A 27,207-nucleotide genomic window follows, 5' to 3' on the forward strand; every position below is an offset into this window, starting at 1 on the left:
TAGAGCTGTGTGTAATGTATATGGGGTAGTAGAGCTGTGTGTGGAATGTATACGGGGTAGTAGAGCCGTGTGTGTAATGTATACGGGATAGTAGAGCTGTGTGTAATGTATGTGGGGTAGTAGAGCTGTGTGTGTAATGTATACGGGGTAGTAAAGCTGTGTGTGTAATGTATACGGGGTAGTAGAGCTGTGTGTGTAATGTATACAGGGTAGTAGAGCTGTGTGTGTAATGTATACAGGGTAGTAGAGCTGTGTGTAATGTATACGGGGTAGTAGAGCTGTGTGTGTAATGTATACGGGGTAGTAGAGCTGTGTGTGTAATGTATACGGGGTAGTACAGCTGTGTGTAATGTATACGGGGTAGTAGAGCTGTGTGTGTAATGTATACGGGGTAGTAGAGCTGTGTGTGTAATGTATACGGGGTAGTACAGCTGTGTGTAATGTATACGGGGTAGTAGTGCTGTGTGTGTAATGTATACGGGGTAGTAGAGCTGTGTGTGTAATGTATACGGGGGAGTAGAGCTGTGTGTGTAATGTATACGGGGTAGTAGAGCTATGTGTGTAATGTATACGGGGTAGTACAGCTGTGTGTGTAATGTATACGGGGTAGTAGAGCTGTGTGTAATGTATACGGGGTAGTAGAGCTGTGTGTGTAATGTATACGGGGTAGTAGAGCTGTGTGTGTAATGTATACGGGGTAGTAAAGCTGTGTGTAATGTATACGGGGTAGTAGAGCTGTGTGTGTAATGTATTCGGGGTAGTAGAGCTGTGTGTGTAATGTATACGGGGTAGTAGAGCTGTGTGTAATGTGCAGTAACTCCTCCCATGTGATCCCTGACTCCTCCCACACATGTGACTGATTACATGACGGTGACATCATCACAGGTCCTGGAAGCTGCTGCTGACCCTGCAGGTGGAGGTATGTGTGTCCCTCATGGCTGGTTATATAAATTTGGGTCTAACTGTAGTGTTATTTTCTGTGTAGTGTTATTATAACCCCGTGCTCTGTGCGGTTTATATAATGTTATGAGGTCTGTTGTTGGCATCGAAACAACCTCATAAGCCGCATGTGTGTGCAGACATTAACCCCTTAGGCTGGGATCACACGGGACGGAATTGCTGCAGAATTTCCGTGCCGAACGCCCGCACGGCAAGTCCGCCTGCGGCTCCTAATCCCGGGATTGGCCAGCAAAGTGAACGAGATTTTGCAAAAGTCTCGTCCACACGCTGCCGTGCAGAAATGAAGACACCGCATGTCAGTTCTTTTCTTGTTTCCACAGCGGCCTCTCTCCTCTCTATGGGAAGAGAATGTTGCAGCGGAATGCTGACGGCGAAACCGCTCCCAAACCCGCGGCAAAATGCCACAGGTTTTGAAGCTGCGCTTCTACAGTGAAATTGTCACAGAATTTCAGTGCGGTCATTCCGCGATAATGCCGCTGAAATTCCTTCTTGTGTGACCCCTAGTGATGCAGCCTGTTTGCGCCTTTATGCTGAGGCCAAATTTTGGAAATCTCATGAAAAAAATGAAACCAGATCCCTTAACAAATTCTTTTAGTGGCGAACTAAGCATTTTGACCCCACAGTTTTTTGCAGGAATTAATGTAAAACAGGTGAAAAAATATAATTTATTTTGTTGCAAACATGTACATTTCAAGATTTTGTTTGTATAAAGCAAGGAAGTTAAAGGGGTTGTCCCGCCGCAGCAAGTGGGTCTATACACTTCTGTATGGCCATATTAATGCACTTTGTAATGTACATTGTGCATTAATTATGAGCCATACAGAAGTTATTCACTTACCTGCTCCGTTGCTAGCGTCCTCATTTACATGGACCCGTCTAATTTCAGCGTCTAATCTCCCGATTAGACGCGCTTGCGCAGTCCGGTTTTCTCCCTTCTGAATGGGGCCGCTCGTGCCGGAGAGCTGCTCCTCGTAGCTCCGCCCCGTCACGTGTGCCGATTCCAGCCAATCAGGAGGCTGGAATCGGCAATGGAACGCACAGAGCCCACGGTGCACCATGGGAGAAGACCTGCGGTCCACCGTGGGTGAAGATCCCGGCGGCCTTCTTCGCAAGGTAAGTAAGAAGTCACCGGAGCGCGGGGATTCGGGTAAGTACTATCCGGTTTTTTTTTTTTTAAACCCCTGCATCGGGTTTGTCTCGCGCCGAACGGGGGGGCTATTGAAAAAAAAAAAACCCGTTTCGGCACGGGACAACCCCTTTAAGGAGATGCATCTCAAATGTTATTGCACTGGGACTTCTGTGTTCAGCAGGACCCCTATTGTGGCCCCAATCTGCTTACTGGACACATGGCTAGGCCTCTAATGGAGGGAACACCCATTGGATTTCAGGACACAACTGAATAAATTCCAGGCCCCATTGTTTGCTTGTAGAGCCCTCAAGGTGCCAAATCGATAGCAACCCCCCTACGTTGACCTCATTTGGAAATCTAGCCAATCCCACTCCCTTAGCCCATTTATCTAGGTGTGTACTGAGCATCCTGGCACAGAGTGTTAAGGGAGCAGAAATGCAGTCCTAAGCTCTTGCTCACAAAAAGATGCGAGTTCGATCCCTGCATGGTTCAGGTAGCCAGCTCAAGGTTGGCGCTGGCCTTCCATCCTTCCGAGGTCTATACAATGAGTATCCAGCTTGGTTGGGGAAACCTAGAAGTCCTATACAAATAACAAGTTGTTGTTTGATTTGCAAGAATTAAAAAAACAACCATCCAGCTTTTACATCATTTAGGCCTCCTTCCCACGAGCGTGACGGGCTCCGCAGCGTAATATTCCGCTGTGAAGCCCGTCACGGCGCCCCCCAGAGCCCCTATACTTACCTGCGGGAGATAGCGTGAAATCGCTTCCCCGCCCACCGCCGCGCGTCACCGCCCGTCACCGCCCACCGCCCTCGCGTCACCAGCCGTGTCACGTGCACGGCCGGCCGTGTCACGTGACGCGGCCGGACCGCGTCATTTGGCGTCATATGACGCTCGGCGGTGGGCGGGAAAGCGTTTTTTCACGCTATCTCCCGCTGGTTACAGCGGGAGATAGCGTGAATGGACGGCTTCCATTGACTGCAATGGAAGCCGTCAGTGCGTACAGCCCGTCCTCACCCGCAGAAAATAGAGCATGCTGCGGGTGAGGACGGGAGAAATCGCGGTGCGTAATTCCGCGGTGGAATTACGCATCGTGAGCATTGTGCTATTAGGTTCAATAGAACCTAATAGCTGCGGGCAACGCAGCGGATTTTCGCCGCGAATTACGCGGCGGAAATCCGTTCGTGGGAAGGAGGCCTTAGGCTCGGTGATCAATTGGGAGAAATGGGACACCGTCCCCAGCCAAAGAAAATCCCTTCCAGGAATTATGCTTGATACAGTGGAGCAGCGCCCCTTCCTCCCTACAAACAAGGTGCAGGACCTACTATTTCAAATCAGGGAGTTGCTGAGACAGAGGTTCTGTTCCATCAGATCAGCTATGTCCCTCCTAGCCAAATTAACCTCTTGTATCCCAGCAGTAGCCTTGGCACAGTCCCACAAGAGGGTAGGTCAGGAAACCATCCTCTTGGTTGGGACAGAAAACAATCCACCCTAGGCAGAAAAAAAGATGATAGGGGATGCGGTGAAACCATCCCTACATTGGTGGCTGTCCACGGTGAACCTGTCAAAGAAGAATGGACATAATTATGTCAATATTTAATTTTTATATTTTTTTTTAAACCATTTTTGAGTCCCAGTAGGGAATTTGATCATGTGTACAATATACTACACTTCTGTATTACAATCGCCTATTAAGTCCTGCCATGAACAGAACTTAATAGGCAACCATACAGAGCAGCCCTGGGAACCTTCATTAGGCCCATCATCTATAGCAGCCCAATGGCAGCAAATGATCACATTGCCTGAGTGGCAACATAGGGGACTGCCTCTGAACAAATTGCCTTTCCACTGCCCCTGGCCGACAAGATCCTACTGCTACCTATCCTTAGACTCTATTGCCTTTGTTAAATTGAACTAAGAAGTCTCTCATCTACATTCATATGTTGTCTGAGCTGTCCGATCAAGAGGTCTGTGCACCTTGAAACACATTATCGTATTTTTTAGACTAAAAGACGCACTCTGGTAATGCCAAAGCCCCCTGATCGCTTCCATAATGATCAGGCACAACACTTTTGCACTGTAACTGATCATTAGAACCACCAATCCCACCTGGAAGTACTTTAATAACTTTGCAGCTCTGGTCTGGCCGTCAAGAAACTCGGATCCTCTGACCCTTCCCGCAGTTTCTGCACTGTGCACTGGACATTCATTGATGGGAGAGGTCAGTGTTCACAGTCTCTGATAGTCAGCAGCCGGGTCAGAGCTATGGAATGAAGGTACAGTACTTCCTCGTGAGGTTGCTGTCCAGTGAGAGGTACAGGAGGCACCATTACTACTGGAACCACTAAGGGGCACTATTACTACTTGGGCATTATTACCACTGGGGGGTACTATTACTTCTGCGGGTTACTATTCCTACTGGGACTACTGGGGACAACTATTACTATTGGGGCCACTGAGAGGGGGCACAATTACTATTGAGGCTGCTACGGCTATACAATTCCACTTGAAACTAAACCCTCCACTTGTAGCTTACCCAGGAAGTTTTAATTAGTATGAAATATTTGTATCCTATTTTCTGTTGTCCAAATATGGGTTCATCTTATAGTCTGAAAAGTACAGTAAAATAAAGGATATACTCCCTTTAATCTTCATAACTGACTCTGCTTCTTTTCTATGTCAAGACTCATCAAATGGGTGCACCAGTCCTCCAGTCCTAGCTTGCAAACGACTCCCCACAAATGGCTTAGATCAGTGTTTCCCAACACCATTCCTCTCAGCAAGTCTTGTTTTTAGGATTTCCATAGTATTGCACAGGTGATGTGATTACTGTCAGTGCTTCACACATTGCCACGGGTGTTTTTCTGTATAGGATATCCTAAAATCATGACCGGATGGGAATCGTGAGGACTGGAGTTTGGAAAACATTGGCTTGGGTGCTGTGGTCATCATTGACTGCAGCATCTAAGTGGTTAAATGGCCATGATAGAAGCTAGCTCTGATCATGGCCATTTTCAGCACATGTAAGCTGTTGAATACAACCTGGCATAGAGCAGACTTCACACCCACGCCAGTTCCATACCCACCCCAAGACTGGATGAGGTTTATACACTCATTGTAAAAAAAATAATGAAGCCTCTAAACGGAGGTGTTGGAATCCAATGAAACTTCATATAGGTTATTATAATGTTGAACTAATTAAGTGATTACAATATCAGATCAAAAGGATCACTTATTGTGGAAAACTAAACACTTGAAGAGAGGCTTTAGTACTTCGTTGGGTTGCATCTAGCTTGCATGCAAGATGTGTTCCATATGGTGTCCTCCGGCATATCTATCCACATTTGCTGTAACTGAGCCTTTAGATCGTGAAAACTCATAGGCTGTCAAAGTTGGTGTCCCAGATGGTCTCATACATGTTCTATTGGCAAGGCCACAAAAGTCTGGCAATGTTGTGGAGACATTCCTGTGACACCCTTGTGTGTGCGGCCGAGCATTATCCTGCTGGAAGCCCTCCAATGAGAGGCAGCACATGTGGCTGCAGGATGTCCTGAACACATCGCCGAGCTGTCATTGTCCCTCGTACCACTACTAGGGGTGTCCGACTGTCGTATGCGATGACCTCCAGATCATCACACCAGCAGTGGGAGCAATGCATCACTGCACAACAAAGGCAGGATTGAGGTGCTCACCCCGAGGTCTCCAGACACGGATTTGACCATTATCCATGCCCAAACTAAACCTGGATCCATCACTGAAAACAACTCTGTTCCACTCTGCAGCGTCCAGTTTTGCCGTTAACAACATCCTTGCAAATAGAAGTTACGGTGGGTGTCGAAGGCAGTATAGTGGGTGCCATGAGACCAAATGTCCTTCAGCCAAGAGCCTGGAAATGGTTCCAACAGAGGGCTTGTAAAAATTGTACCACCTATCTCTGGATGGTGGACAATGAAATAACTGAAGCTGCTCTTGCATGTCGGATGATCAGATGATTTTCTCTACTATCGAGGGCGTTCTGAGCCTTGTCACATTCCAATAATGTTTCCCCTTTAACTGGGCAAAATCTATTCAATTGCATCATAGCTGTCTAGTGGTCAACAAGCTCTACACAAGTGGACAAATAGGTCCACTACACACAAGTAGCTTTTGTGGGCCTTAGGTGGTGACACTGTTCATCTAATCATTTGCATATCTGACATGTAACGGCATGCTGAGTTTTGCAGAAAAATGACAACTTCTAGTTGTTGTTTTTATTGTTTTATGTATTTTTTCTTTAAAAAAAGTGTACATTTTATATGGTCATGAGTGTCTTAAAATGTATTTATTACTTTAGTTTCACCAGGGGACTTTACAAACCCTAAAAAATGTTTGATTTTGGCAACTACACCAAAAATGCAACTTTTTATGCCAGGATTTTGGCAAAATGGATTTAATACATGCAGATATTATTGCACCTTGTCACCACCCGGACACTAGGGGTTTAACAGGGCTAGGATGGAGGAATGCCCCTAGCTCCCGATTGGGTGAATTCAGTAAGGTCCCAGCAGACGCATGTGCAGTGATTTCTGCCTGACCTGGAGGGTTAGGGTTAAGTATTAGTTTTCCTATTAGGTTTACATTATTAGCTGTAAAGGCTTCAGCCTTTACAGGAAAACTAATCCTTAACCCTGAAGGGCAGGCAAAAATCACTACACAAGCTGTCCCTGTCCTCCCTCAGTGGTCAGTGTGGCCACTTTTTTACAGGCGCTGTACCGGCTGTCAGCTGCGTCCCATCGTGCAATTGCCCCACTCACTCACTGTTGGGATCCACTGTCCATGTGCCTCAGCCGCCGCTCCCACACTTGCCGCAGTCCTCTCCCATATCACGACGGCACTTGGAGGATTCTACAGGCCGCCGCTCCAAGCCTCGCCAGTGTCCTCTGGCGCCTGTGCCTCTGCTGCTACTCCCAGCCTCGCTGCTGTCTCGCTGCCATCGCAGAACCGCACTGGCCTGTGTCCTCCAGTGCCTCTGGCTGCTCCCTGCCCCGCCGCTGTCCTCCTGCCCTGTCAGAATTTAGTAACGCTCCTCCCAGCCAAGCATAAGCTGGGGGCGTTACTAAATTGTTTGACAGCTGGTACCTTGTCACCACCCCTAACTTCCGGTGGTGACAAGGTACAATAATACCATTTATACAATGCATTTGGAGAATCTTCAGACCCTTTCACTTTGTTTTTTTACATTTTGCAATGTTGTGACCTTGTGCAAATTCAATAAAAGTATTTCTCCATCATTCCACACTCAATACCCCACAATAGCAAAGTGAAGACAGAATGCTAAAAATCTTTGTAATTTTTTTTTTTTTTTTTTTTAAAGGACAAGCTAACATTTTGCATACATCTGTACTGAGCGCTTAGTTGAAGCACCTTTGGCAGCCATTACAGCTTCCAGTCATCTTGGGTATGATGCCGCAAGGTTTGCACCCAGGAATTTTCTGTTGTTCTTCTTTGCAGAGCCTCTCAAGCTCTGTCAGGTTTGATGGAGGTCATCTGTGGACAGCTATTTTCAGGTCTCCTCAGAGATCTTCAATCTGATTCAAGTCAGGGCTCTGGTTGGGTCACTCAAGGACATTCACGGAATTGTCCCTAAGCCCCTCCTGTGTTGTCTTGGCTGTGTGCTTAGGGTCATTGTCTTGTTGGGAGCTGAACATTGCACTCTGGATTAGGTTTTCATTAAAAAATATCTGTGTACTTTTCTCCATTCGGATTTTCATCAACCCTGACTGGCTTCCCTGTCCAACAACATAATACTGCCACCCAGGGGCAGAACTTTAAGCTTCTGGGCCCTAATGCAAAATCTGTAACAGGGCCCCCAATTATAATGCTTTATTCATAGTACTGGGCTCACTATATGGAGAAAAGATTGCATTATGGGCCCCCTAAGGCTCCGGGGCCCGGGTGCAACTGCATCCTCTATACTTACGCCCCAGCCCAGCTGCCACCACCAAGATTCACTGTAGGGATGACAGGTGATGAGCACTGCCTGGTTTTCTTCAGATATAATTCCTGGAATTCAGGCCAAAAAGTTTCATCTTGGTTTCATCAGACCAGAGAATCTTGTTTCTCACAGTCTAAGAGTCCTATAAGTGCTTTTTGGTAAACTCCAGGCAGCTTTCATGTTTCTCTTCTGGAGAGAGATGACTTTCTGGCTACTATGCTATAAAGGCCAGATTGGTGGAGGCTGTAGTGATGATTCACCTTTGCAAATAACAAGATTTTTTAATATGCAATAAATATTTGTGTGGTTTCTACACTTTTCTCATTTTTCCCATTTAAGTCCCTACAGTATAGGAACCCGGGCTGTTATCTTCTATATTATAAAATTTGCTTCACTGACCCATCAAGGATGAACAAGGGCAGAAAGAGGATAGCGGAGAGAATATTAAATCTCACCCTAGAGATAATCTTCCAGCTTACTGGAGAGGTGAGAGATTCTGATGATGTCACATTACATCATTCTTATCTATGGTAATAACAGATGATGTCACTGGAGAGGTGATGGACTCTGGAAATGTCTGTAGTGATATTTATTACTGTCTCCCCATATACAGGATTATACAGCACGGAAGAAGAACTCTAGTGATGGCTGTCAGACCCCTGTGTGTGATGGATGGGAAAGAACCCTGAGCCCAATCACCATGCCCCCACCTAAGCTCCTGATACAGAAGGACATCAATGCGCAGAAGATTCTAGAAATCACTAACAAGATGATTGAACTGCTGACTGGAGAGGTGACGCTGCAGGGAATGCTGGGACATTATACAGTAACAGCACTGGAGGCTTCTGGGTAATGACTGTATATTGTGTTGTCAGGTTCCTATAAGGTGTCAGGATGTCGCTGTCTATTTCTCCATGGAGGAGTGGGAGTATTTAGAAGGACACAAGGATCTCTACAAGGATGTTGTGATGGAGACCCGCCAGCCGCTCCCATCACCAGGTAATAAATATAGAGAGGCAAAACATTTTATTTTTTTAGTAACCTAGTATGTAAGGCCGAAAAGATATATGTCCATCCAGTTCAGCCTATTACTCCCCTAATATTGATCCAGAGAAATGCAAAAAAACAATGAGGTAAAAGGCAATTGTTCCTATTTATGGGAAACAAATTCCTTCCTGACTCCAATTTGGCAATCAAAATAATCACTGGATCAACAACCCTTTTGAAGTTATTAATGATTAGAACATAAAATATTGTATCGCTCAAGAAAGGCCCAAGCCCCTCTTGAACTCTTTTATCGAATTTGCCATCACCATGTCCTTGGGCAGAGAGTTCCACAGTCTCACTGCTCTTACAGTAAAGAACCCCCTTCTATGTCCATGTAGAAACAGTCTTTCCTCTAGATGTAGAGAATGCACTCTTGTTACTGTCACAATCCTGGGTATAAACAGATCCTGGGAGAGATTTCTGTATTGACCCCTGATATATTTATACATAGTTATTAGGTTGCCCCTCAGCCATCTTTTTTTCTAAATTAAATAATCCCAATTTTTATAATCTCTCTGGGTATTCTAGTCCTTCCATTCTGTTTATTACTTTAGTTGCCCGCCTTTGTATCCGCTCAAGCTCTGATTGGTCCTTTCTGAATACTGGTGCCTAAAACTGTTGACAATATTCCATGTGTGGTCTGACCAGTTATTTGTAAGGGAGGACAATGTTCTCATCATTTGCCCCTAGACCTCTTGTGATGCACCTCATGATCCTATTTGCCTTGGCAGCAGCTGCCTGACACTGGGTTCTCCAGTTAAGTTTACAGTTAACTAAAACCCCCAAGTCCTTTTCCAGGTCAGTGTTACCTAGTCAATACCCATTTAGTGTGTAATTGTAACATGTATTTCCTCTGCCCATGTGCATAACCGTACATTTATCAGTGTTACACCTCATTTGCCACTTTGCTTATACAGATCCTCTTGCAACCGTAAACTGTCCTCTTTCCTGTGTTAATTACTTTACATAGTTACAGATTTATCCTCTGCAATTATTGATATTTTACTGCGCAATCCTTTTACCAGGTCATTAATAAATATATTAAAAAGAAGACGGCCAAAACCGACCCCTGTGGTTCCCCACTAATAACTGTGACCCAATCAGAGTATGTACCATTAATAACTACCCTCTGATTTTTATCATTGAGTCAGTTACTTACTAGTGATGAGCGAGTATACTCGCTAAGGCACATTACTCGAGCAAGTAGTGCCTTAGCCGAGTATCTCCCCGCTCGTCTCTAAAGATACGGGGGGCGGGGGAGAGCAGGGAGGAACGGAGGGGAGAAGATCTCTCTCTCTCCCCCCGCTCCCCGCCGCAACTCACCTGTCACCGAATCTTTAGAGACAAGCTGGGAGATACTCGGCTAAGGCACTACTTGCTCGAGTAATGTGCCTTAGCGAGTATACTCGCTCATCTCTATTACTTACCCATTTGCACACCATCTTTCCCTGACCAAGCATTCTTATTTTATATACTAACCTTTTATGCGGCACAGTACCAAACGCTTTGGAAAAGTCCAGATAGACAATTATCCAATAACTCTCATCGCTCCAGTCTAGAACTTACTTCCTCGTAGAAGCTGATCAGATTGGTTTGACAGGAGCGATCTCTCATAAACTCATGCTGATATGGAGTCATACAGCCATTTTCCTTGAGGTACTTCAGGATGACATCTCTTAGAAACCTTTCAAACATTTTATCCACTATAGAAGTAAGACTTACCAGCCTGTCGTTTCCAGGTTCCCTTTTTGACCCCTTTTTGAATATTGGCACCACATTGGCTATGAGTCAATCCAGTGAAACAGACTCTGTCACTATAGAGTCCTTAAATATAAGAAACAAGGGTATGTCCATCACATTACTCAATTCCCTTAAAACCCTGGGGTGAATGTCATCAGGACCCGGCGATTTGTTAATTTTAATGTTTTTAAGATGGCTCTGCACTTCTTCCTTGGTTAAACTGGTGAAATTTAGTAAAGAGTTTACTTTATCATTCTGCATCTCATCTGACATTTCATTTTCCTCCGTGAATACACTGGAGAAAAAGCTATTTAATAGTATTGCTTTCTCCTCATTACCCTCTACAGATGGGTCTTTTCCCTTCGGCTCGGTGCGGCAGGAGGCTGGAATCGGCACATGTGGCGGGGGCGGAGCTACGCGATGACGCTACAAGGGGGCGGAGCCAGAACGCCGCTGCTGCCGGACCGAGCCGAAGGGAAAAGACCCATCTGCGCAAGCGCGTCTAATCGGGCGATTAGACGCTGAAATTAGACGGCACCATGGCGACGGGGACGCTAGCAACCGAGCAGGTAAGTGAATAACTTCTGTATGGCTCATATTTAATGCACGATGTACATTACAAAGTGCATTAATATGGCCATACAGAAGTGCATAACCCCACTTGCTGCCACGGGACAACCCCTTTAAGTATTAATCTTTTTACAAATTTTATAGTTAAAGTACAAGTTATGTTATTTGAAAATAGTAAAATCAGTTCTTCTTGGCAGATGACGGTAACGGGAGCTCAGAGAGACATCTGATGTCTGCAGATTGTAAAGCAGAAGATTGTGATATTATACAAGTTACCTATGAAGAATCTGCCATTATACCAGATATCCCCTTGGTCTTTCACAGCAAAGATCCATCATCTGATGCTTTTATACAAGTCCCATCTTCTGATTCATCACTAACTGATAAGAATGAAAGTCACAGAAGGGGAGAATATCAAAAAGCTCACACAGTAGAGAAGAAATATTCATGTTCAGAATGTGGGAAATGGTTTTATCATAAATCAAATCTTGTTGGCCATCAGAAAATTCATACAGGGGAGAGGCCATTTTCATGTTCAGAATGTGGGAAATGTTTTGCATATAAATCACATCTTTTTGTACATCACCGAAGTCACACAGGGGAGAAGCCATTTTTATGTACAATATGTGGCCAAGTTTTTTCTGTGAAATCACACCTTAATCGACATCAACGTCGTCACACAGGTTGCAATACATTTTCATGTTCTGAATGTGGGAAATGTTTTACAGATAAAGAAAATCTTGATCAACATCAGAAAATCCACATAGGGGAAAAGCCGCATTCATGTTCAGAATGTGGGAAATGCTTTACTCAGAAATCAACTCTTGTTGCACATCAAAAAATTCACACAGGGGAGCAGCCATTTTCATGTTCAGAATGTGGAAAATGTTTCACATATAAATCACATCTTTTTGTACATCAGAGACGTCACACAGGGGAGAAGCCATTTTCATGTTCAATATGTGACCAAGTTTTTTCTGTGAAATCACATCTTAATCGACATGAACGTCGTCACACAGGTACTAAAACTTTTTCATGTTCTGAATGTGGGAAATGCTTTACAGATAAAGTATATCTTGATCAGCATCAGAAAACTCACACAGGGGAGAGGCCATATTCATGTTCAGAATGTGGAAAATGTTTTCCTCGGCAATCAGGTCTAAATCAACATCTGAGAAGTCATACAGGAGAGAAGCCATTTTTATGTCCAGAATGTGGGAAATGTTTCGCCAGAAAAAAACGTCTTGTTGAACATCAGAGAATTCACACAGGAGAAAAGCCTTTTTTATGTACAGAATGTGGCAAAGGTTTTAGTGCAAGAAAAGATCTTGCTAGACATCTGAGAACTCACACAGGCGAGAAGCCATATTCATGTCTGGAATGTGGGAAATGTTTTACAAGGAAAGGAGGTCTTGTTGAACATCAGAGAATTCATACAGGAGAGCAGCCATTTTCATGTACCTTTTGTGGGAAGCAATTTGAGCAAAACTCAGCTCTAATTGCACATCAAAGAACTCACATAGGAGAATAACTTTTTTTAAATTATTTCAGTGACAAATCACACAAGAATATAAAAAAAAAGTAGTCAATTATGTAGCATTAACCCCTTCCCGCCCCAGGACGTACCGGTACGTCCTGGGAGCCTAATACTTCCCGCAACAGGACGTACCGGTACGTCCTGGGGATAGCGCGAGATCACATATGATCCTGCGCTATCCCACAGCGGGGGGACATCGGAGATGCGCCCCCCGCTGTTAACCCCTTCCCTGCCGCGATCTAAGTAGATCGCGGCAGGGAAAGAGTTCACAGAGGGACCGTGCTCCCTCTGTGTCTCCGGCCGGCACTCGCGATGTCATCGCGAGAGCCCGGCCTGTCACCATGGCAACAGGACGCCAGGCACTGGTGTCCTGTATTGCCTATGCCTATGATCGCTGTATAAGCAATAAGGCATGGCAGAGCAGTAGCTCTGCCATGCCTTATGACAGCGATCATAGGCACAGTGCTGCAAGTCCCTCAGAGGGACTCAAATAGTATTAAAAAAAAAAGAAAAGAAAAATGTAAAAAAAACCCTTTTTCTATGCTTTTTCTAATATTAGCATAAAAAAAGGTAAAAAAAAAATTAAAACCCCACATATTGGGTATTGACACGTCCGTAACGACGTGTACAAAAAGGTGAACACGTTTTTTATTTTGTACGGCAAATAGTGTAACAAAAAACGCTAAAAAACAGAGGCAAAATGCTAATTTCATAAATATAAGAATTTTGGTATCATTTTAACCGTACCGACCCGCAGAAAAAATTTAGTGTGTCATGTATGCTGCATGATTAACGCTGTAAAAAAAAAAATCTATGGCAGAATTGATGCGTTTTCTCTCCCTGTTATCATAAAAAAATAATAAAAGTTTTACCATATAGTCTATGTACCCAAAAGTGGCACCAATAAAAACTACAGCTCGCCACGCAAAAAACAAGCCCTTATATGGCCGCGTCAACGGAAAAATAAAAAAGTTATGGCTTTTGAAAAATGGAGATGGAAAAATACCAAAAATCGCTTGGTCCTCAACGCCAAAATAGGCCGTGGCATTAAGGGGTTAAAGATACTTATAAAACATTTTTGTCCCTTCAATTTAACTGATGTTATTTCAAGAATAAGATATTTCTGTTATTGCAAAAAATTAAAATTGTTAAACTGGTCGATTTACAAACTTGAACTCAAATTTACTGGCATAGAAGAAAAGAGCAAGCAAAAGGAAAAAAGGGGGAGGGAGGAGAGAGATTCTCCAGAGGAGAAAAGTAACAGGCCGGCTCCGGCTGCACACAACAGGGCTGGATTTGCTGGACTCCTGCTAGCAGCAGCATCCGCGCGTACCTGTTCTTTTCGTCTTCAATTCGTACTGCGGATGGTCCGCACAGCTCGCCATTGGACATGCTCAGTACAGATTTTTTTAACTCCTGCTTTTCCAGCGGAATCTGCAACCTTTCCACAATTACATTGCGGAAGAGCCGCATATCAGAAGGCTCCCATTGACTTTAATAGAAGCCATCCACGCAGAAAAATGAAGCATGCTGCGATTTTTTTTTTTTTTTTTCCTCCGCTTGCAGAAACTGCATTTGGTTTCCACAAGTGTGGAGAAAGAATCGAGTTCCTATAGCATGCTATGGGCACTATTTTCTGAGTCACGGTGTGGACTCCGCATTAAATATCCGTCCGCAGGAGCCCTTAATTAGTATGTAGTGTGGAATGTGCATCTAGCCAGGAGCTCCATATTTTTTGCAACTTGCCAGGGCAGTCCCTATGTTGGTATATGACTTTCTCATAAGGAATAATTATATTGATCAGCCTCTTTCAACTTAACAGACAGAGTGGCTCTTCTGCCATCCATTTCATGGCAATAGTTTTGCAGGCCAAAAATAATATTTCTCTGAGAAATATTTGTGTATAACGCAGCGAATGTTCCAAATCAAATAGGCCAAACAGCATAATCTTTAGGTCTAAGTGTATACTCAAAGGTGGAGGTACCTTCACAGCTTAGACAACAATTAAAAATGTACTACTTTTCTTTAAAACAAACAAACAGGGCACCACATGAAGTCCCCTCGGAACCTGGAGGTTACGGGATCTCGATCTGAGACCACCAATAACACAACAAACACACATTTAGATCACATGATTCCCCATCTTGTATTTTACATCTAGAAATATATATAATGATGTACTTAATAATCAGGTAAGTGGATGTATATCTATATTTTAAGGATATATTGCTCAGATCAGCAATTAGGGTAGTATCAACCACCGACACTTTCTTTATTCAATGCGTGTAAAGGTTATACTTATAGGAGTACTGCTGATTAGAAAAAAATAGGAGAAATTCATATGTAGCAGATAATCTACAATTTTGGCCTTCTCGAATAGATTAGCATTCGTTCCAGAATAGTAGAAGAGCTTATTACAGAACTCGAGTGCCTATAGGACAGGTTGAATTTCCTAGCGAGATAACTTTTTCCAATATTAGCAAACGACTTGCAATCACTGTCAATCTGATTTCTTCACTTTAAGATGTTTATTAAATGACATTAGACACATCCCATGTCTTTTTTTTTTCGTGTAGATAGGTGGACAGTGATGATTTTCGGTATGTTTTTACACTTGCCGGATGTTGTTAAATAAACATAAGCTCACTGTGCATTAATTTCTTATCTCAACGCGTTTCACCGCTAGGTATCAGCGGATCAGCAGGAGCCTACTGAGCTTTTGTTTTCTCGATATCTTCTATAGGTAAATACCCACTCAAGAGTTCAGAGAATTGATCTGGATGTTGTATAAACAAGATAAATCTCCCTTGTTACTATCCTATTATGTTATTGAGGATAAGTACCAGTCTCTATTGCATTGTAGAAGACCAGGTCTGCAACAGAGATGGATAACAATATCATTGATGCTGGTCTAATTCACACAATAGTAGTGTAGTATGCGGCGGATTTCATATTATATAGAGGTGCTTTCATATATCAAAAGCCCTTTATGAGGTTTACGTATCGGAAGTATATTGCTTATATAGTCTGTATTCTAGGGTTTTGCTGGAAACTAGTACTCGATAATGATATTAGCAAAATCTATAGTTTCTCAGGATGAAGATAATGTAGATATTTAATTTCTAAGAGGAGCTAGTATACGGCTCTCCTTAGTTTATATACAGCTCATTTTTCTATCGCTAGCCGTCAATACTAAGTGTTACAAGCTTTTCCTAGTGCTGTTGTGGTTATTTCTGCCTCAATCTAGGATAGTAATTGTGATAGAGAGTCAGAAAGATAGAGCCTCTGGCCTTGATGGTAGGTCAGTGCTATGTGTGCTTGGATAATATGTTAAGAAAAGTAGATACGTGGGAATACGGGCACATGGAGTATATTCTTTGCTTTATATTTTATTTATGCTTCATATGGTCAGACAGCAGAGGAAGAACGCGTTTCAGCTTTAAACAGCCTTGTTCCTACGTATCTACTTTTCTTAATCTATGAGAACCCTTGGATAATATGCTCTGCTTTATAAAGGCTTATTGACTCCTCCTTCTGAGGGTATGTCCTTACTTCCTGACCAATAGTACGGAACCAAAACATTCTGACCATACCTGACTCGGTGGAGATATAAGTGACAGACCTATATATCCGTATTTAAAAGTGGCTTAATTATGGATACAAAAGAAGAAAGGTCACCAGTGGCTGCTGATCGGTCTCTAAATACGCCGATCGTCTGTATTTGTCTACGGTAGATAGGACGATTTATCTGTTGCCACGGGGAATAGTCCTTCCCATTTGTGCGTCATCACCCTGTGACGCTGTGCGTCTTGGCGGCCTGATGACGTATTGCTGTGACCGACGTGCATGTCACATGACCGGCGTAAGTGTCACGTGATCATATGACGCGGCCTGTATCAATGATGGGATGCCGAAAAGTGAATCATGTGACTTCTGTATCCAGGCAGGGAGTTGTCGCAGCCATCTTAAATGTGGGCATCCGTATTTCCCATATGTTGAGAGAATTATATGCCTTACATTAGATGTTAGCATTAATACTGTTGATTGTAAATTCGCCATTTTGTAAGATCCATTAATGTAATAAAAAACATGTAATGTCAGTAGAAGAATTTGGTCACTTTATCAATTATGATGCATGTCATAAGATGTTATAAGATTACATTCTGCACTTGGCATGCTTCGTGAGATATATAGTATGTAGAGATGAGCGAACCTACTCGGCCACGCCCCTTTTTCGCCCGAGTACCGCGATTTTTGAGTACTTTTGTACTCGGGCGAAAAGATTCGGGGGGTGAGTGGGAGGTTGCAGCAGGGAGTGGGGGGGAGAGGGAGAGAGAGGGGGATCCCCCCTGTTCCCCGCTGCTACCCCCCGCGCTGCCACGCCGCCCCCCGGCACCCCCGAATCTTTTCACCCGCGGTGCTCGATGAGTAATTACTCGAAACGAGTACGTTCGCTCATCTCTAATAGTATGGTTAGAGTATTATACACTTAGTTGTTAAATTATAAGACCTTTCATATCTTCACTTTCTCTATTAGCATTGATTCTGTTAGTTGCCAAATACTATCATGTCTTCAAGAGGTATATACCCTCGATAATATTCTTAATGAGACAGATGCTAATAGCAATTCATGTCCACTATTATTGGTTGTATATTCTATAGATTCCTATATAGCATGGGGAAAAAAACCCTTTGAGTTCTCAATAGACAAATACTAAATAGGAATTTATGTCCTTATAAACGAGTTTCTGGTCCGTAGATTCTTTATCTCTGCAATATTTCACAGGAAGCAGTTGAATATCAGTTGTTCGTTCAAACCTTTTGGTTGAACCGTGTCCATCCTAAAAATCCATCCCGCTTCTTTTTGTAAGAGGAATGTATCAATATCTCCTCCTCTTAGGTCTTTCCTTACAAATTCTATTCCCTGAAATTTCAGACAGTCAGTATTGCCCTCATGCATTTCACAGACGTAATTTGCTATTGGCGTGCTCTCCTTCCTCCTGATGTTACCAATATGGCCCAAGATTCTTCTCCTAAATTCTTGTGTAGTTTTTCCTATGTATTCCTCATTTGGTAAGTCTTGCCAGTGACACTAGAGGAAAATGAATCGCTTTTTAGGACATAAGTACAGGCGGTACAATTAGAGCAGGGGAAGGTGCCGTCAGGTATATTCCTAGACAACCAGTTACCAGGTTGCTTTTTCTGATCCAGGTGGCTTCTGATAAGGTGGTCCCTAATACTCCGTCCTCTTCTATACGTGATTCGTGCAGTTTCTGGAATTACAGCTTTCAAATCTTTGTCATTGGATAGGATGTCCCAATATCTATTCAGGATCTCCTTCATCTCCTTGTGCGCTGTCATATGTACCCAAAACTCTGATGATGGAAGGTTCTTCACGTTTTTTTGGGATCAACAGTTGTGCTCTATTTTGGTTACGAGCGTATTGGTATGAATTGTCTAGAAGCTCTAATAGGTATTTTCTCTGTTGAAACCGATATTGTAGTTTCTTACTTTCCAAATCGAAAGTGGAAATCTCTGAGCAATTTCTCCTAACACGTAAATATTGCCCCTTGGGAATGCCTTTTTTTAGGTTATAGGGGTGGAAACTATCCCATTTGAGCAGGTTATTGGTCGCCGTAGGTTTACGATATAGGTTTGAAGAGATGGAACCATCTTGTTTTATTTCGATCATCACGTTTAGGAATTCAATAGATACGTCATTTATTGCTGATGTAAATTTTAGGTTGAGCTCATTATTATTCAGGAAACTTACAAATTGTTGAAACTGAATTATGTTACCTGTCCAGAGAAGTAGAATGTCATCAATCATGCCCAGAATAGGATATATTGTGACCATTGATTATTGTCTTATGAGAAAGCGACCTTTTCCTCCCACCAGCCCAGGTACATATTCGCATACGATGGGGCACATGGAGTCCCCATCGCAGTACCCCTGAGCTGGTGGAAGTACTTTGAGTCAAAGATAAAGAAGTTGTGAGTAAGAATAAACCTCAACAGTGAGAGGACAAAATCAGTATGTGCGGACATGTATGAGCCTCTTTGTGACAGAAAATACTTTGCCGCATTGATACTACCCTGGTGTGGGATGGAACTCTATAAAGCTTCCACATCCAGGGTGGCAATCAGGGTACCAGGTTCATCAGAGATGTTCTGCATCTTTCGAAGCAAGTCCATGGTATCCCTTGTGAAAGAGGGCAAAGAAGACACAAAAGGTCTTAAAATCTTGTCAACATATTGGCTAGGATTTTGAGTTAGATTATTATTTCCTGGAACTTATATTTTAAATTTGGAACTTTTATATTTTAAACTGGATTTCCTTAAGCCAGTATATTGACCACTTTAGTAGAATTTTTGTTTTCAAGATATCTATTAGTAACCATCCATTATAGAAATAGTGCTACATGGGACCTAGTCATCTGGGAAGTACTCTGTAATATGCGTGGCATTTCATCATTATAGCCACAAGGGTACTTGACCCAGCTATTTGAAGACTTTATTCAGGTCCTCAGTACTGCTAATTTCTATATATTAGAAACTTTTTTCGAACGTATGTTAGATTCACAAATAAAGAATTTTAGATTTTAATTTCAATGATGGTTATATTTTAGAGATTCAGAATCCTTACAGTGAAACTTTGAAGTCAAGATACTTGTAATTTTTAACATAATTGGGTAAACGTGACAAGCACATTATTGTCATATGTGTCCCCTAGTTCAGAAATACCTAATCAGATCCAATATTAACAATCTGATAGTGTTTGTAATGAGGGCAGAGTGGGGTTATTCCATAGGGGAAGGTCTGCTACAGTATCCGTAAAGTATTGAACTTTCTTTGCAATTTGACATATAGCTAAAGCTAATTTGTGCATAGGATATATATTAGAGGACTTAGTGTACTCCGTGCGTTCTAAGTAACTTAAGAGTCCCCTACATGCTACCATCTCTGCTAGAAACTCTGTAATTGGCAGTGCAGGAACCATGCTTGTAAGTTCTGTAATTGGCCCGCCAGGCAGTATAATTGGTAGTCCAACAGTTCCATTCCAGCTTGATTTTTGGGCCTTTGTAATTGTGAGCGTTAATTGAGAGCGAGATTTGCCCCATATACATATAGAAAGATCAATAATTGGATTCCGAGCTATGAATAGGATACCGGATTTTTGCTAGAGAACTGGGAAAAGGAGGTTATATGTTTTAAGGCTTGTGGAAAGGATTGTTTAGGGTTTTGCAGGAATAGGATCATGTCATCAGCATATAGCCCTAGCACACTTTCTCTACCCAGCAGATACCCGGGAGCACATTGCAATCTGATGGCCAATGCTTCTATGGCTATAGCGAATAAGGCAGGAGACAAAGGACAGCCCTGCCGAGTACCACGTGACATGAAAAACAGTTTGACAGAATACCATTAATAATAATGTTTGCTTTTGGGAATTTTGTATATAATTTGAATCCACTTTGGGGACCGAACCCAAAACGGATAAGACAGGCCTCTAAGAAAGTCCACTCCAGTGAATTAAAAGTTTTTATGGTATCCAGTGAGGCCAGCGCCCAAGGCATATTATGTGATTTGCCCAATTGAAAATTTGTTTGAACTCAACGATATTTATTGTTGTGGATTTACTGGGCATTAAGACTGTTTGGTCAGGGTGAATAATGGAGAGAATAGCAGGATTCAATCTGGTGGCTAGTACTTTGGTTAGAATTTTGTAGTCAACATTAACCAATGACATTGGTCGATATGAGTCACAACTAGAGATGAGCGAACACCAAAATGTTCGGGTGTTCGTTATTCGTAACGAACTTCCCGTGATGCTCGAGGGTTCGTTTCGAACAACGAACCCCATTGAAGTCAATGGGCGACCAGAACATTTTTGTATTTCGCCGATGCTCGCTAAGGTTTTCATGTGTGAAAATCTAGGCAATTCAGGAAAGTGATGGGAATGACACAGTGACGGATAGGGCAGGCGAGGGGCTACATGTTGGGCTGCATCCTAAGTTCACAGGTCCCACTATTAAGCCACAATAGCGGCAAGAGTGGGCCCCCCCCCTCCCAACAACTTTTACTTCTGAAAAGCGCTCATTAGCATGGCATACCTTTGCTAAGCACCACACTACCTCCAACAAAGCACAATCACTGCCTGCATGACACTCCACTGACACTTCTCCTGGGTTACATGCTGACCAACCGCCCCCCCTCCCCCCCACAGCGCACACCAAAGTGTCCCTGGGCAGCCTTCAGCTGCCCTCATGCCACAACACGCTCATGTCTATTTAGAATTGCGTCTGCCATGACGAGGGACCGCAGGCACACACTGCAGAGGTTGGCACGGCTAGGCAGCGACCCTCTTTAAAAGTGGCGGAGCGATAGCCCACAATGCTGTACAGAAGCAATGAGAAATAGAATCCTGTGCCACCGCCATCAGGAGCTGCACACGTGGGCATAGCAATGGGGAACCTATGTGCCACACACTATTCATTCTGTCAAGGTGTCTGCATGCCCCAGTCAGACCGGGCTTTTTAATTCATAGACACAGGCAGGTACAACTCCCTATTGTGAAGTCCCTGTCGACCCACAGCATGGGTGGCTCCCTGGAACCCACCGGCGGTACACAGAAATATCCCATTGCATTGCCCAACACAGCTGAGGTAGTAATGTCGTGCTTAATGCAGGTGGGCTTCGGCCCACACTGCATGCCCCAGTCTGACTGGGGTTCTTTATAAGTGTACAGATGTAGTAAAAACTCCGTGTGCACCTACAGCATGGGTGGGTGCCAGGAAGCCACCGGCGGTACATAGAAATATCCCATTGCATTGCCCAACACAGCTGAGGTAGTAATGTTGTGCTTAACCCTTTCCAATCCAATTTGTATATGGTTTTCCTAGGGGGCTTACTCTTTTTCTGCTGTTATACAACGGCGCTATATGCTGGCTAAAGCCAGTACTGCATGAGCTGACACGTAGGATAGGCTCCGACAGCAGAGAGGCTGGCAATATACAGTAAGAGAACCCCGACGGACGTCTACCAACAACGGAGCTGTACAGCCTTAAACCCTAATGTCTTCACAGGTCACACAGTGGACTGGAAAGGGTTAATGCAGGTGGGTTTCGGCCCACACTGCATGCCCCAGTCAGACTGGGGTTCTTTACAAGTGGACACATGTAGGTTTAACTCCCTGTGGACCCACTGCCTGGGTGGGTGCCAGGAAGCCACCGGCGGTACATAGAAATATCCCATTGCATTGCCCAACACAGTTGAGGTAGTAATGTCGTGCGTAATACAGGTGGGCTTCGGCCCACACTGCATGCCCCAGTCAGACGGGTTCTTTAGAAGTGTACAGATGTATTAAAAACTCAGTGTGCACCTACAGCATGGGTGGCTCCCTGGAACCCACCGGCGGTACACAAAAATATCCCATTGCATTGCCCAACACAGCTGAGGTAGTAATGTCGTGCGTAATACAGGTGGGCTTCGGCCCACACTGCATGCCCCAGTCAGACTGGGGTTCTTTACAAGTGGACACATGTAGGTTTAACTCCCTGTGGACCCACTGCCTGGGTGGGTGCCAGGAAGCCACCGGCGGTACATAGAAATATCCCATTGCATTGCCCAACACAGCTGAGGTAACGTCAGCTGTAATGCAGGTGGGCTAAAAATTAATTTGATTACACTGTAGGCGAGGGCCCACAAAAATTGCTGTATCAACAGTACTAATGTACATCCCAAAAATTGGCCATGGCCTGCCAAGAGGGCAGGTGAAACCCATTAATCGCTTTGGTTAATGTGGCTTAAGTGGTAACTAGGCCTGGAGGCAGCCCAGTGTAACGAAAAATTGGTTCAAGTTAAAGTTCCAATGCTTTTAAGCGCATTGAAACTTATAAAAATTGTTCTGAAAAATTATTTGAGTGAGCCTTGTGGCCCTAAGAAAAATTGCCCGTTCAGCGTGATTACGTGAGGTTTCAGGAGGAGGAGCAGGAGGAGGAGGAGGAGGAATATTAGACACAGATTGATGAAGCAGAAATGTCCCCGTTTTGGATGGTGAGAGAGAACGTAGCTTCCATCCGCGGGTGCAGCCTACGTATTGCTTACGTATCGCTGCTGTCCGCTGGTGGAGAACAGAAGTCTGGGGAAATCCAGCCTTTGTTCATCTTGATGAGTGTTAGCCTGTCGGCACTGTCGGTTGACAAGCGGCTACGCTTATCTGTGATGATTCCCCCAGCCGCACTAAACACCCTTTCCGACAAGACGCTAGCCGCAGGACAAGCAAGCACCTCAAGGGCATACAGGGCTAGTTCAGGCCACGTGTCCAGCTTCGACACCCAGTAGTTGTAGGGGGCAGAGGCGTCACCAAGGATGGTCGTGCGATCCGCTACGTACTCCCTCACCATCCTTTTGCAGTGCTCCCGCCGACTCAGCCGTGACTGGGGAGCGGTGACACAGTCTTGGTGGGGAGCCATAAAGCTGGCCAGGCCCTTAAAGACTGTTGCACTGCCTGGGATGTACATGCTGCTCGATCTACGCACATCCCCTGCAACATGGCCCTCGGAACTGCGCCTTCTGCCACTAGCGCTGTCGGCTGGGAATTTTACCATCAGCTTGTCCGCAAGGGTCCTGTGGTATAGCAACACTCTCGAACCCCTTTCCTCTTCGGGAATCAGAGTGGGCAGGTTCTCCTTATACCGTGGATCGAGCAGTGTGTACACCCAGTAATCCGTAGTGGCCAGAATGCGTGCAACGCGAGGGTCACGAGAAAGGCATCCTAACATGAAGTCAGCCATGTGTGCCAGGGTACCTGTACGCAACACATGGCTGTCTTCACTAGGAAGATCACTTTCAGGATCCTCCTCCTCCTCCTCCTCCTCCTCAGGCCATACACGCTGAAAGGATGACAGGCAATCAGCCGGTGTACCGTCAGCAGCGGGCCAAGCTGTCTCTTCCCCCTCCTCCTCATCCTCCTCATGCTCCTCCTCCTCCTGTACGCGCTGAGAAATAGACAGGAGGGTGCCCTGACTATCCAGCGGCATACTGTCTTCCACCGCCCCCGTTTCCGAGCGCAAAGCAGCTGCCTTTATGGTTTGCAGGGAATTTCTCAAGATGCATAGCAGAGGAATGGTGACGCTAATGATTGTAGCATCGCCGCTCACCACCTGGGTAGACTCCTCAAAATTACCAAGGACATGGCAGATGTCTGCCAACCAGGCCCACTCTTCTGAAAGGAATTGAGGAGGCTGACTCCCACTGCGCCGCCCATGTTGGAGTTGGTATTCGACTATAGCTCTACGCTGTTCATAGAGCCTGGCCAACATGTGGAGCGTAGAGTTCCACCGTGTGGGCACGTCGCACAGCAGTCGGTGCACTGGCAGCTTAAAGTGATGTTGCAGGGTGCGCAGGGTGGCAGCGTCCGTGTGGGACTTGCGGAAATGTGCGCAGAGCCGGCGCGCCTTTACGAGCAGGTCTGACAAGCGTGGGTAGCTTTTCAGAAAGCGCTGAACCACCAAATTAAAGACGTGGGCCAGGCATGGCACGTGCGTGAGGCTGCCGAGCTGCAGAGCCGCCACCAGGTTACGGCCGTTGTCACACACGACCATGCCCGGTTGGAGGCTCAGCGGCGCAAGCCAGCGGTCGGTCTGCTGTGTCAGACCCTGCAGCAGTTCGTGGGCCGTGTGCCTCTTATCGCCTAAGCTGAGTAGTTTCAGCACGGCCTGCTGACGCTTGCCCACCGCTGTGCTGCCACACCGCGCGACACCGACTGCTGGCGACATGCTGCTGCTAACACATCTTGATTGTGAGACAGAGGAGGAGGAGGAGGAGGGTGCTTTAGTGGAGGAAGCATACACCTCCGCAGATACCAGCACCGAGCTGGGGCCCGCAATTCTGGGGGTGGGTAGGACGTGAGCGGTCCCAGGCTCTGACTCTGTCCCAGCCTCCACTAAATTCACCCAATGTGCCGTCAGGGAGATGTAGTGGCCCTGCCCGCCTGTGCTTGTCCACGTGTCCGTAGTTAAGTGGACCGTGGCAGTAACCGCGTTGGTGAGGGCGCGCACAATGTTGCGGGAGACGTGGTCGTGCAGGGCTGGGACGGCACATCGGGAAAAGTAGTGGCGACTGGGAACTGAGTAGCGCGGGGCCGCCGCCTCCATGATACTTTTGAAGGACTCCGTTTCCACAACCCTATACGGCAGCATCTCAAGGCTGATGAATTTTGCGATGCGGACGGTTAACGTTTGAGCGTGCGGGTGCGTGGCGGCGTACTTGCGCTTGCGCTCGAACACTTGCGCAAGCGACGGCTGAACGGTGCGCTGAACTACACTGCTGGATGGGGCCGAGGACAGCGGAGATGAGGGTGTGGGTGCAGGCCATGAGGCGGTAGTGCCTGTGTCCTGAGAGGGGGGTTGCATCTCAGTGGCAGGTTGGGGCACAGGGGGAGAGGCAGGGGTGCAAACCGGAGGCGGTGAACGGCCTTTGTCCCACCTTGCGGGGTGCTTGGCCATCATATGTCTGCGCATGGTGGTGGTGGTGAGGCTGTTGGTGTTGGCTCCCCGGCTGAGCTTTGCGCGACAAAGGTTGCACACCACTGTTCGTCGGTCGTCAGGCGTCTCTGTGAAAAACTGCCAGACCTTAGAGCACCTCGGCCTCCGCAGGGTGGCATGGCGCGAGGGGGCGCTTTGGGAAACACTTGGTGGATTATTCGGTCTGGCCCTGCCTCTACCCCTGGCCCTGGACACCGCACTGCCTCTTGCAACCTGCCCTGCTGATGCCCTTGACTCCCCCTCTGAAGACCTGTCCTCCTGAGTAAGCGTTGCACACCAGGTGGGGTCAGTCACCTCATCGTCCTGCTGCTCTTCCTCCGAATCCTCTGTGCGCTGCTCCCTGGGACTTACTGCCCTTACTACTACCTCACTGCAAGACAACTGTGTCTGATCGTCATCGTCCTCCTGACCCACAGAAAGTTGTTGAGACAGTTGGCGGAAGTCCCCAGCCTCTTCCCCCGGACCCCGGGAACTTTCGAATGGTTGGGCATCAGTGACGATAAACTCCTCTGGTGGGAGAGGAACCGCTGCTGCCCAATCTAAGCAGGGGCCCGAGAACAGTTCCTGGGAGTGCTCCCGCTCCTGAGCAGGTGTTATTGTAGTGGAGTGAGGAGGCTGGGAGGAAGGAGGAGCAGCAGACAGAGGATTCGGATTGGCAGCAGTGGACGGCGCAGAACTGCGGGTAGACGATAGGTTGCTCGAAGCACTTTCTGCCATCCAGGACAGGACCTGCTCACACTGCTCATTTTCTAATAACCGTCTCCCGCGTGGACCCATTAATTGGGCGATGAATGTGGGGACGCCAGAAACGTGCCTCTCTCCTAATCGCGCAGCAGTCGGCTGCGACACACCTGGATCAGGAGCTTGGCCTGTGCCCACACCCTGACTTGGCCCTCCGCGTCCTCGGCCGCGTCCACGTCCTCTAGGCCTACCCCTACCCCTCAGCATGCTGTATTACCAGTGATTTGATTTCACAGGCAGGAAATAAATTGGCGCAAGACTGCAGGCCAAATATAATTTTTGCCCTTTTTGGAAAACGAAAGGCCCCACTGCCTCTAGTGAATGAATTATCTAAGTTTAATAACTGTGCTGTGTCCCTGCTTATGTGTCACAGAACGTGAGGGTAGCAGAGTTATTATAACTCTGGCAGAGCAGGTATTTTTTTCCCAATTAAGGAAAGCAAATGGCGAAGCCAGCAGTAAAGCGTAGCTGGGTGCGTATGATTTAGCAATGTTTTTCACGCAGCTCACACGTCTCCACAGGCGTAAGGACGGACAGAGGCTGGACAAATAGATTTGTTTTCAGTTTTTTCCCACCAACAGGCAGCACTGCGTATATTCAATGAACATGAGAAGTTTAATAACTGTGCTGTGTCCCTGCTTATGTGTCACAGAACGTGAGGGTAGCAGAGTTATTATAACTCTGGCAGAGCAGGTATTTTTTTCCCAATTAAAGGAGATGTCCCGAGGCAGCAAGTGGGTCTATACACTTCTGTATGGCCATAATAATGCACTTTGTAATATACATTGTGCATTAATTATGAGCCATACAGAAGTTATAAAAAGTTTTTTACTTACCTGCTCCGTTGCTGGCGTCCTCGTCTCCATGGTGCCGACTAATTTTCGCCCTCCGATGGCCAAATTAGCCGCGCTTGCGCAGTCCGGGTCTTCTCCTCTTCTCTATGGGGCTCCGTGTAGCTCCG

At 45.6% G+C, this 27,207-nt stretch overlaps 1 protein-coding gene across 1 annotated transcript; it reads left to right on the forward strand.

Moving 5' to 3' along the window:
- Positions 1 to 877: 877 nt before the first annotated feature.
- LOC136629161 (oocyte zinc finger protein XlCOF6-like) lies at positions 878 to 13,485 on the forward strand. The gene is made up of 5 exons (XM_066605319.1): positions 878 to 919; positions 8,403 to 8,549; positions 8,677 to 8,856; positions 8,939 to 9,062; positions 11,618 to 13,485. Exons 2-5 carry the CDS (start codon positions 8,472 to 8,474, stop codon positions 12,949 to 12,951), a joined length of 1,716 nt encoding a protein of 571 aa, XP_066461416.1. The 5' UTR covers positions 878 to 919; positions 8,403 to 8,471; the 3' UTR covers positions 12,952 to 13,485.
- Positions 13,486 to 27,207: the final 13,722 nt, after the last annotated feature.

The sequence above is a fragment of the Eleutherodactylus coqui genome, chromosome 5, assembly GCF_035609145.1.
Source record: "Eleutherodactylus coqui strain aEleCoq1 chromosome 5, aEleCoq1.hap1, whole genome shotgun sequence".
In the NCBI taxonomy this organism is placed as follows: Eukaryota; Metazoa; Chordata; class Amphibia; order Anura; family Eleutherodactylidae; genus Eleutherodactylus; species Eleutherodactylus coqui.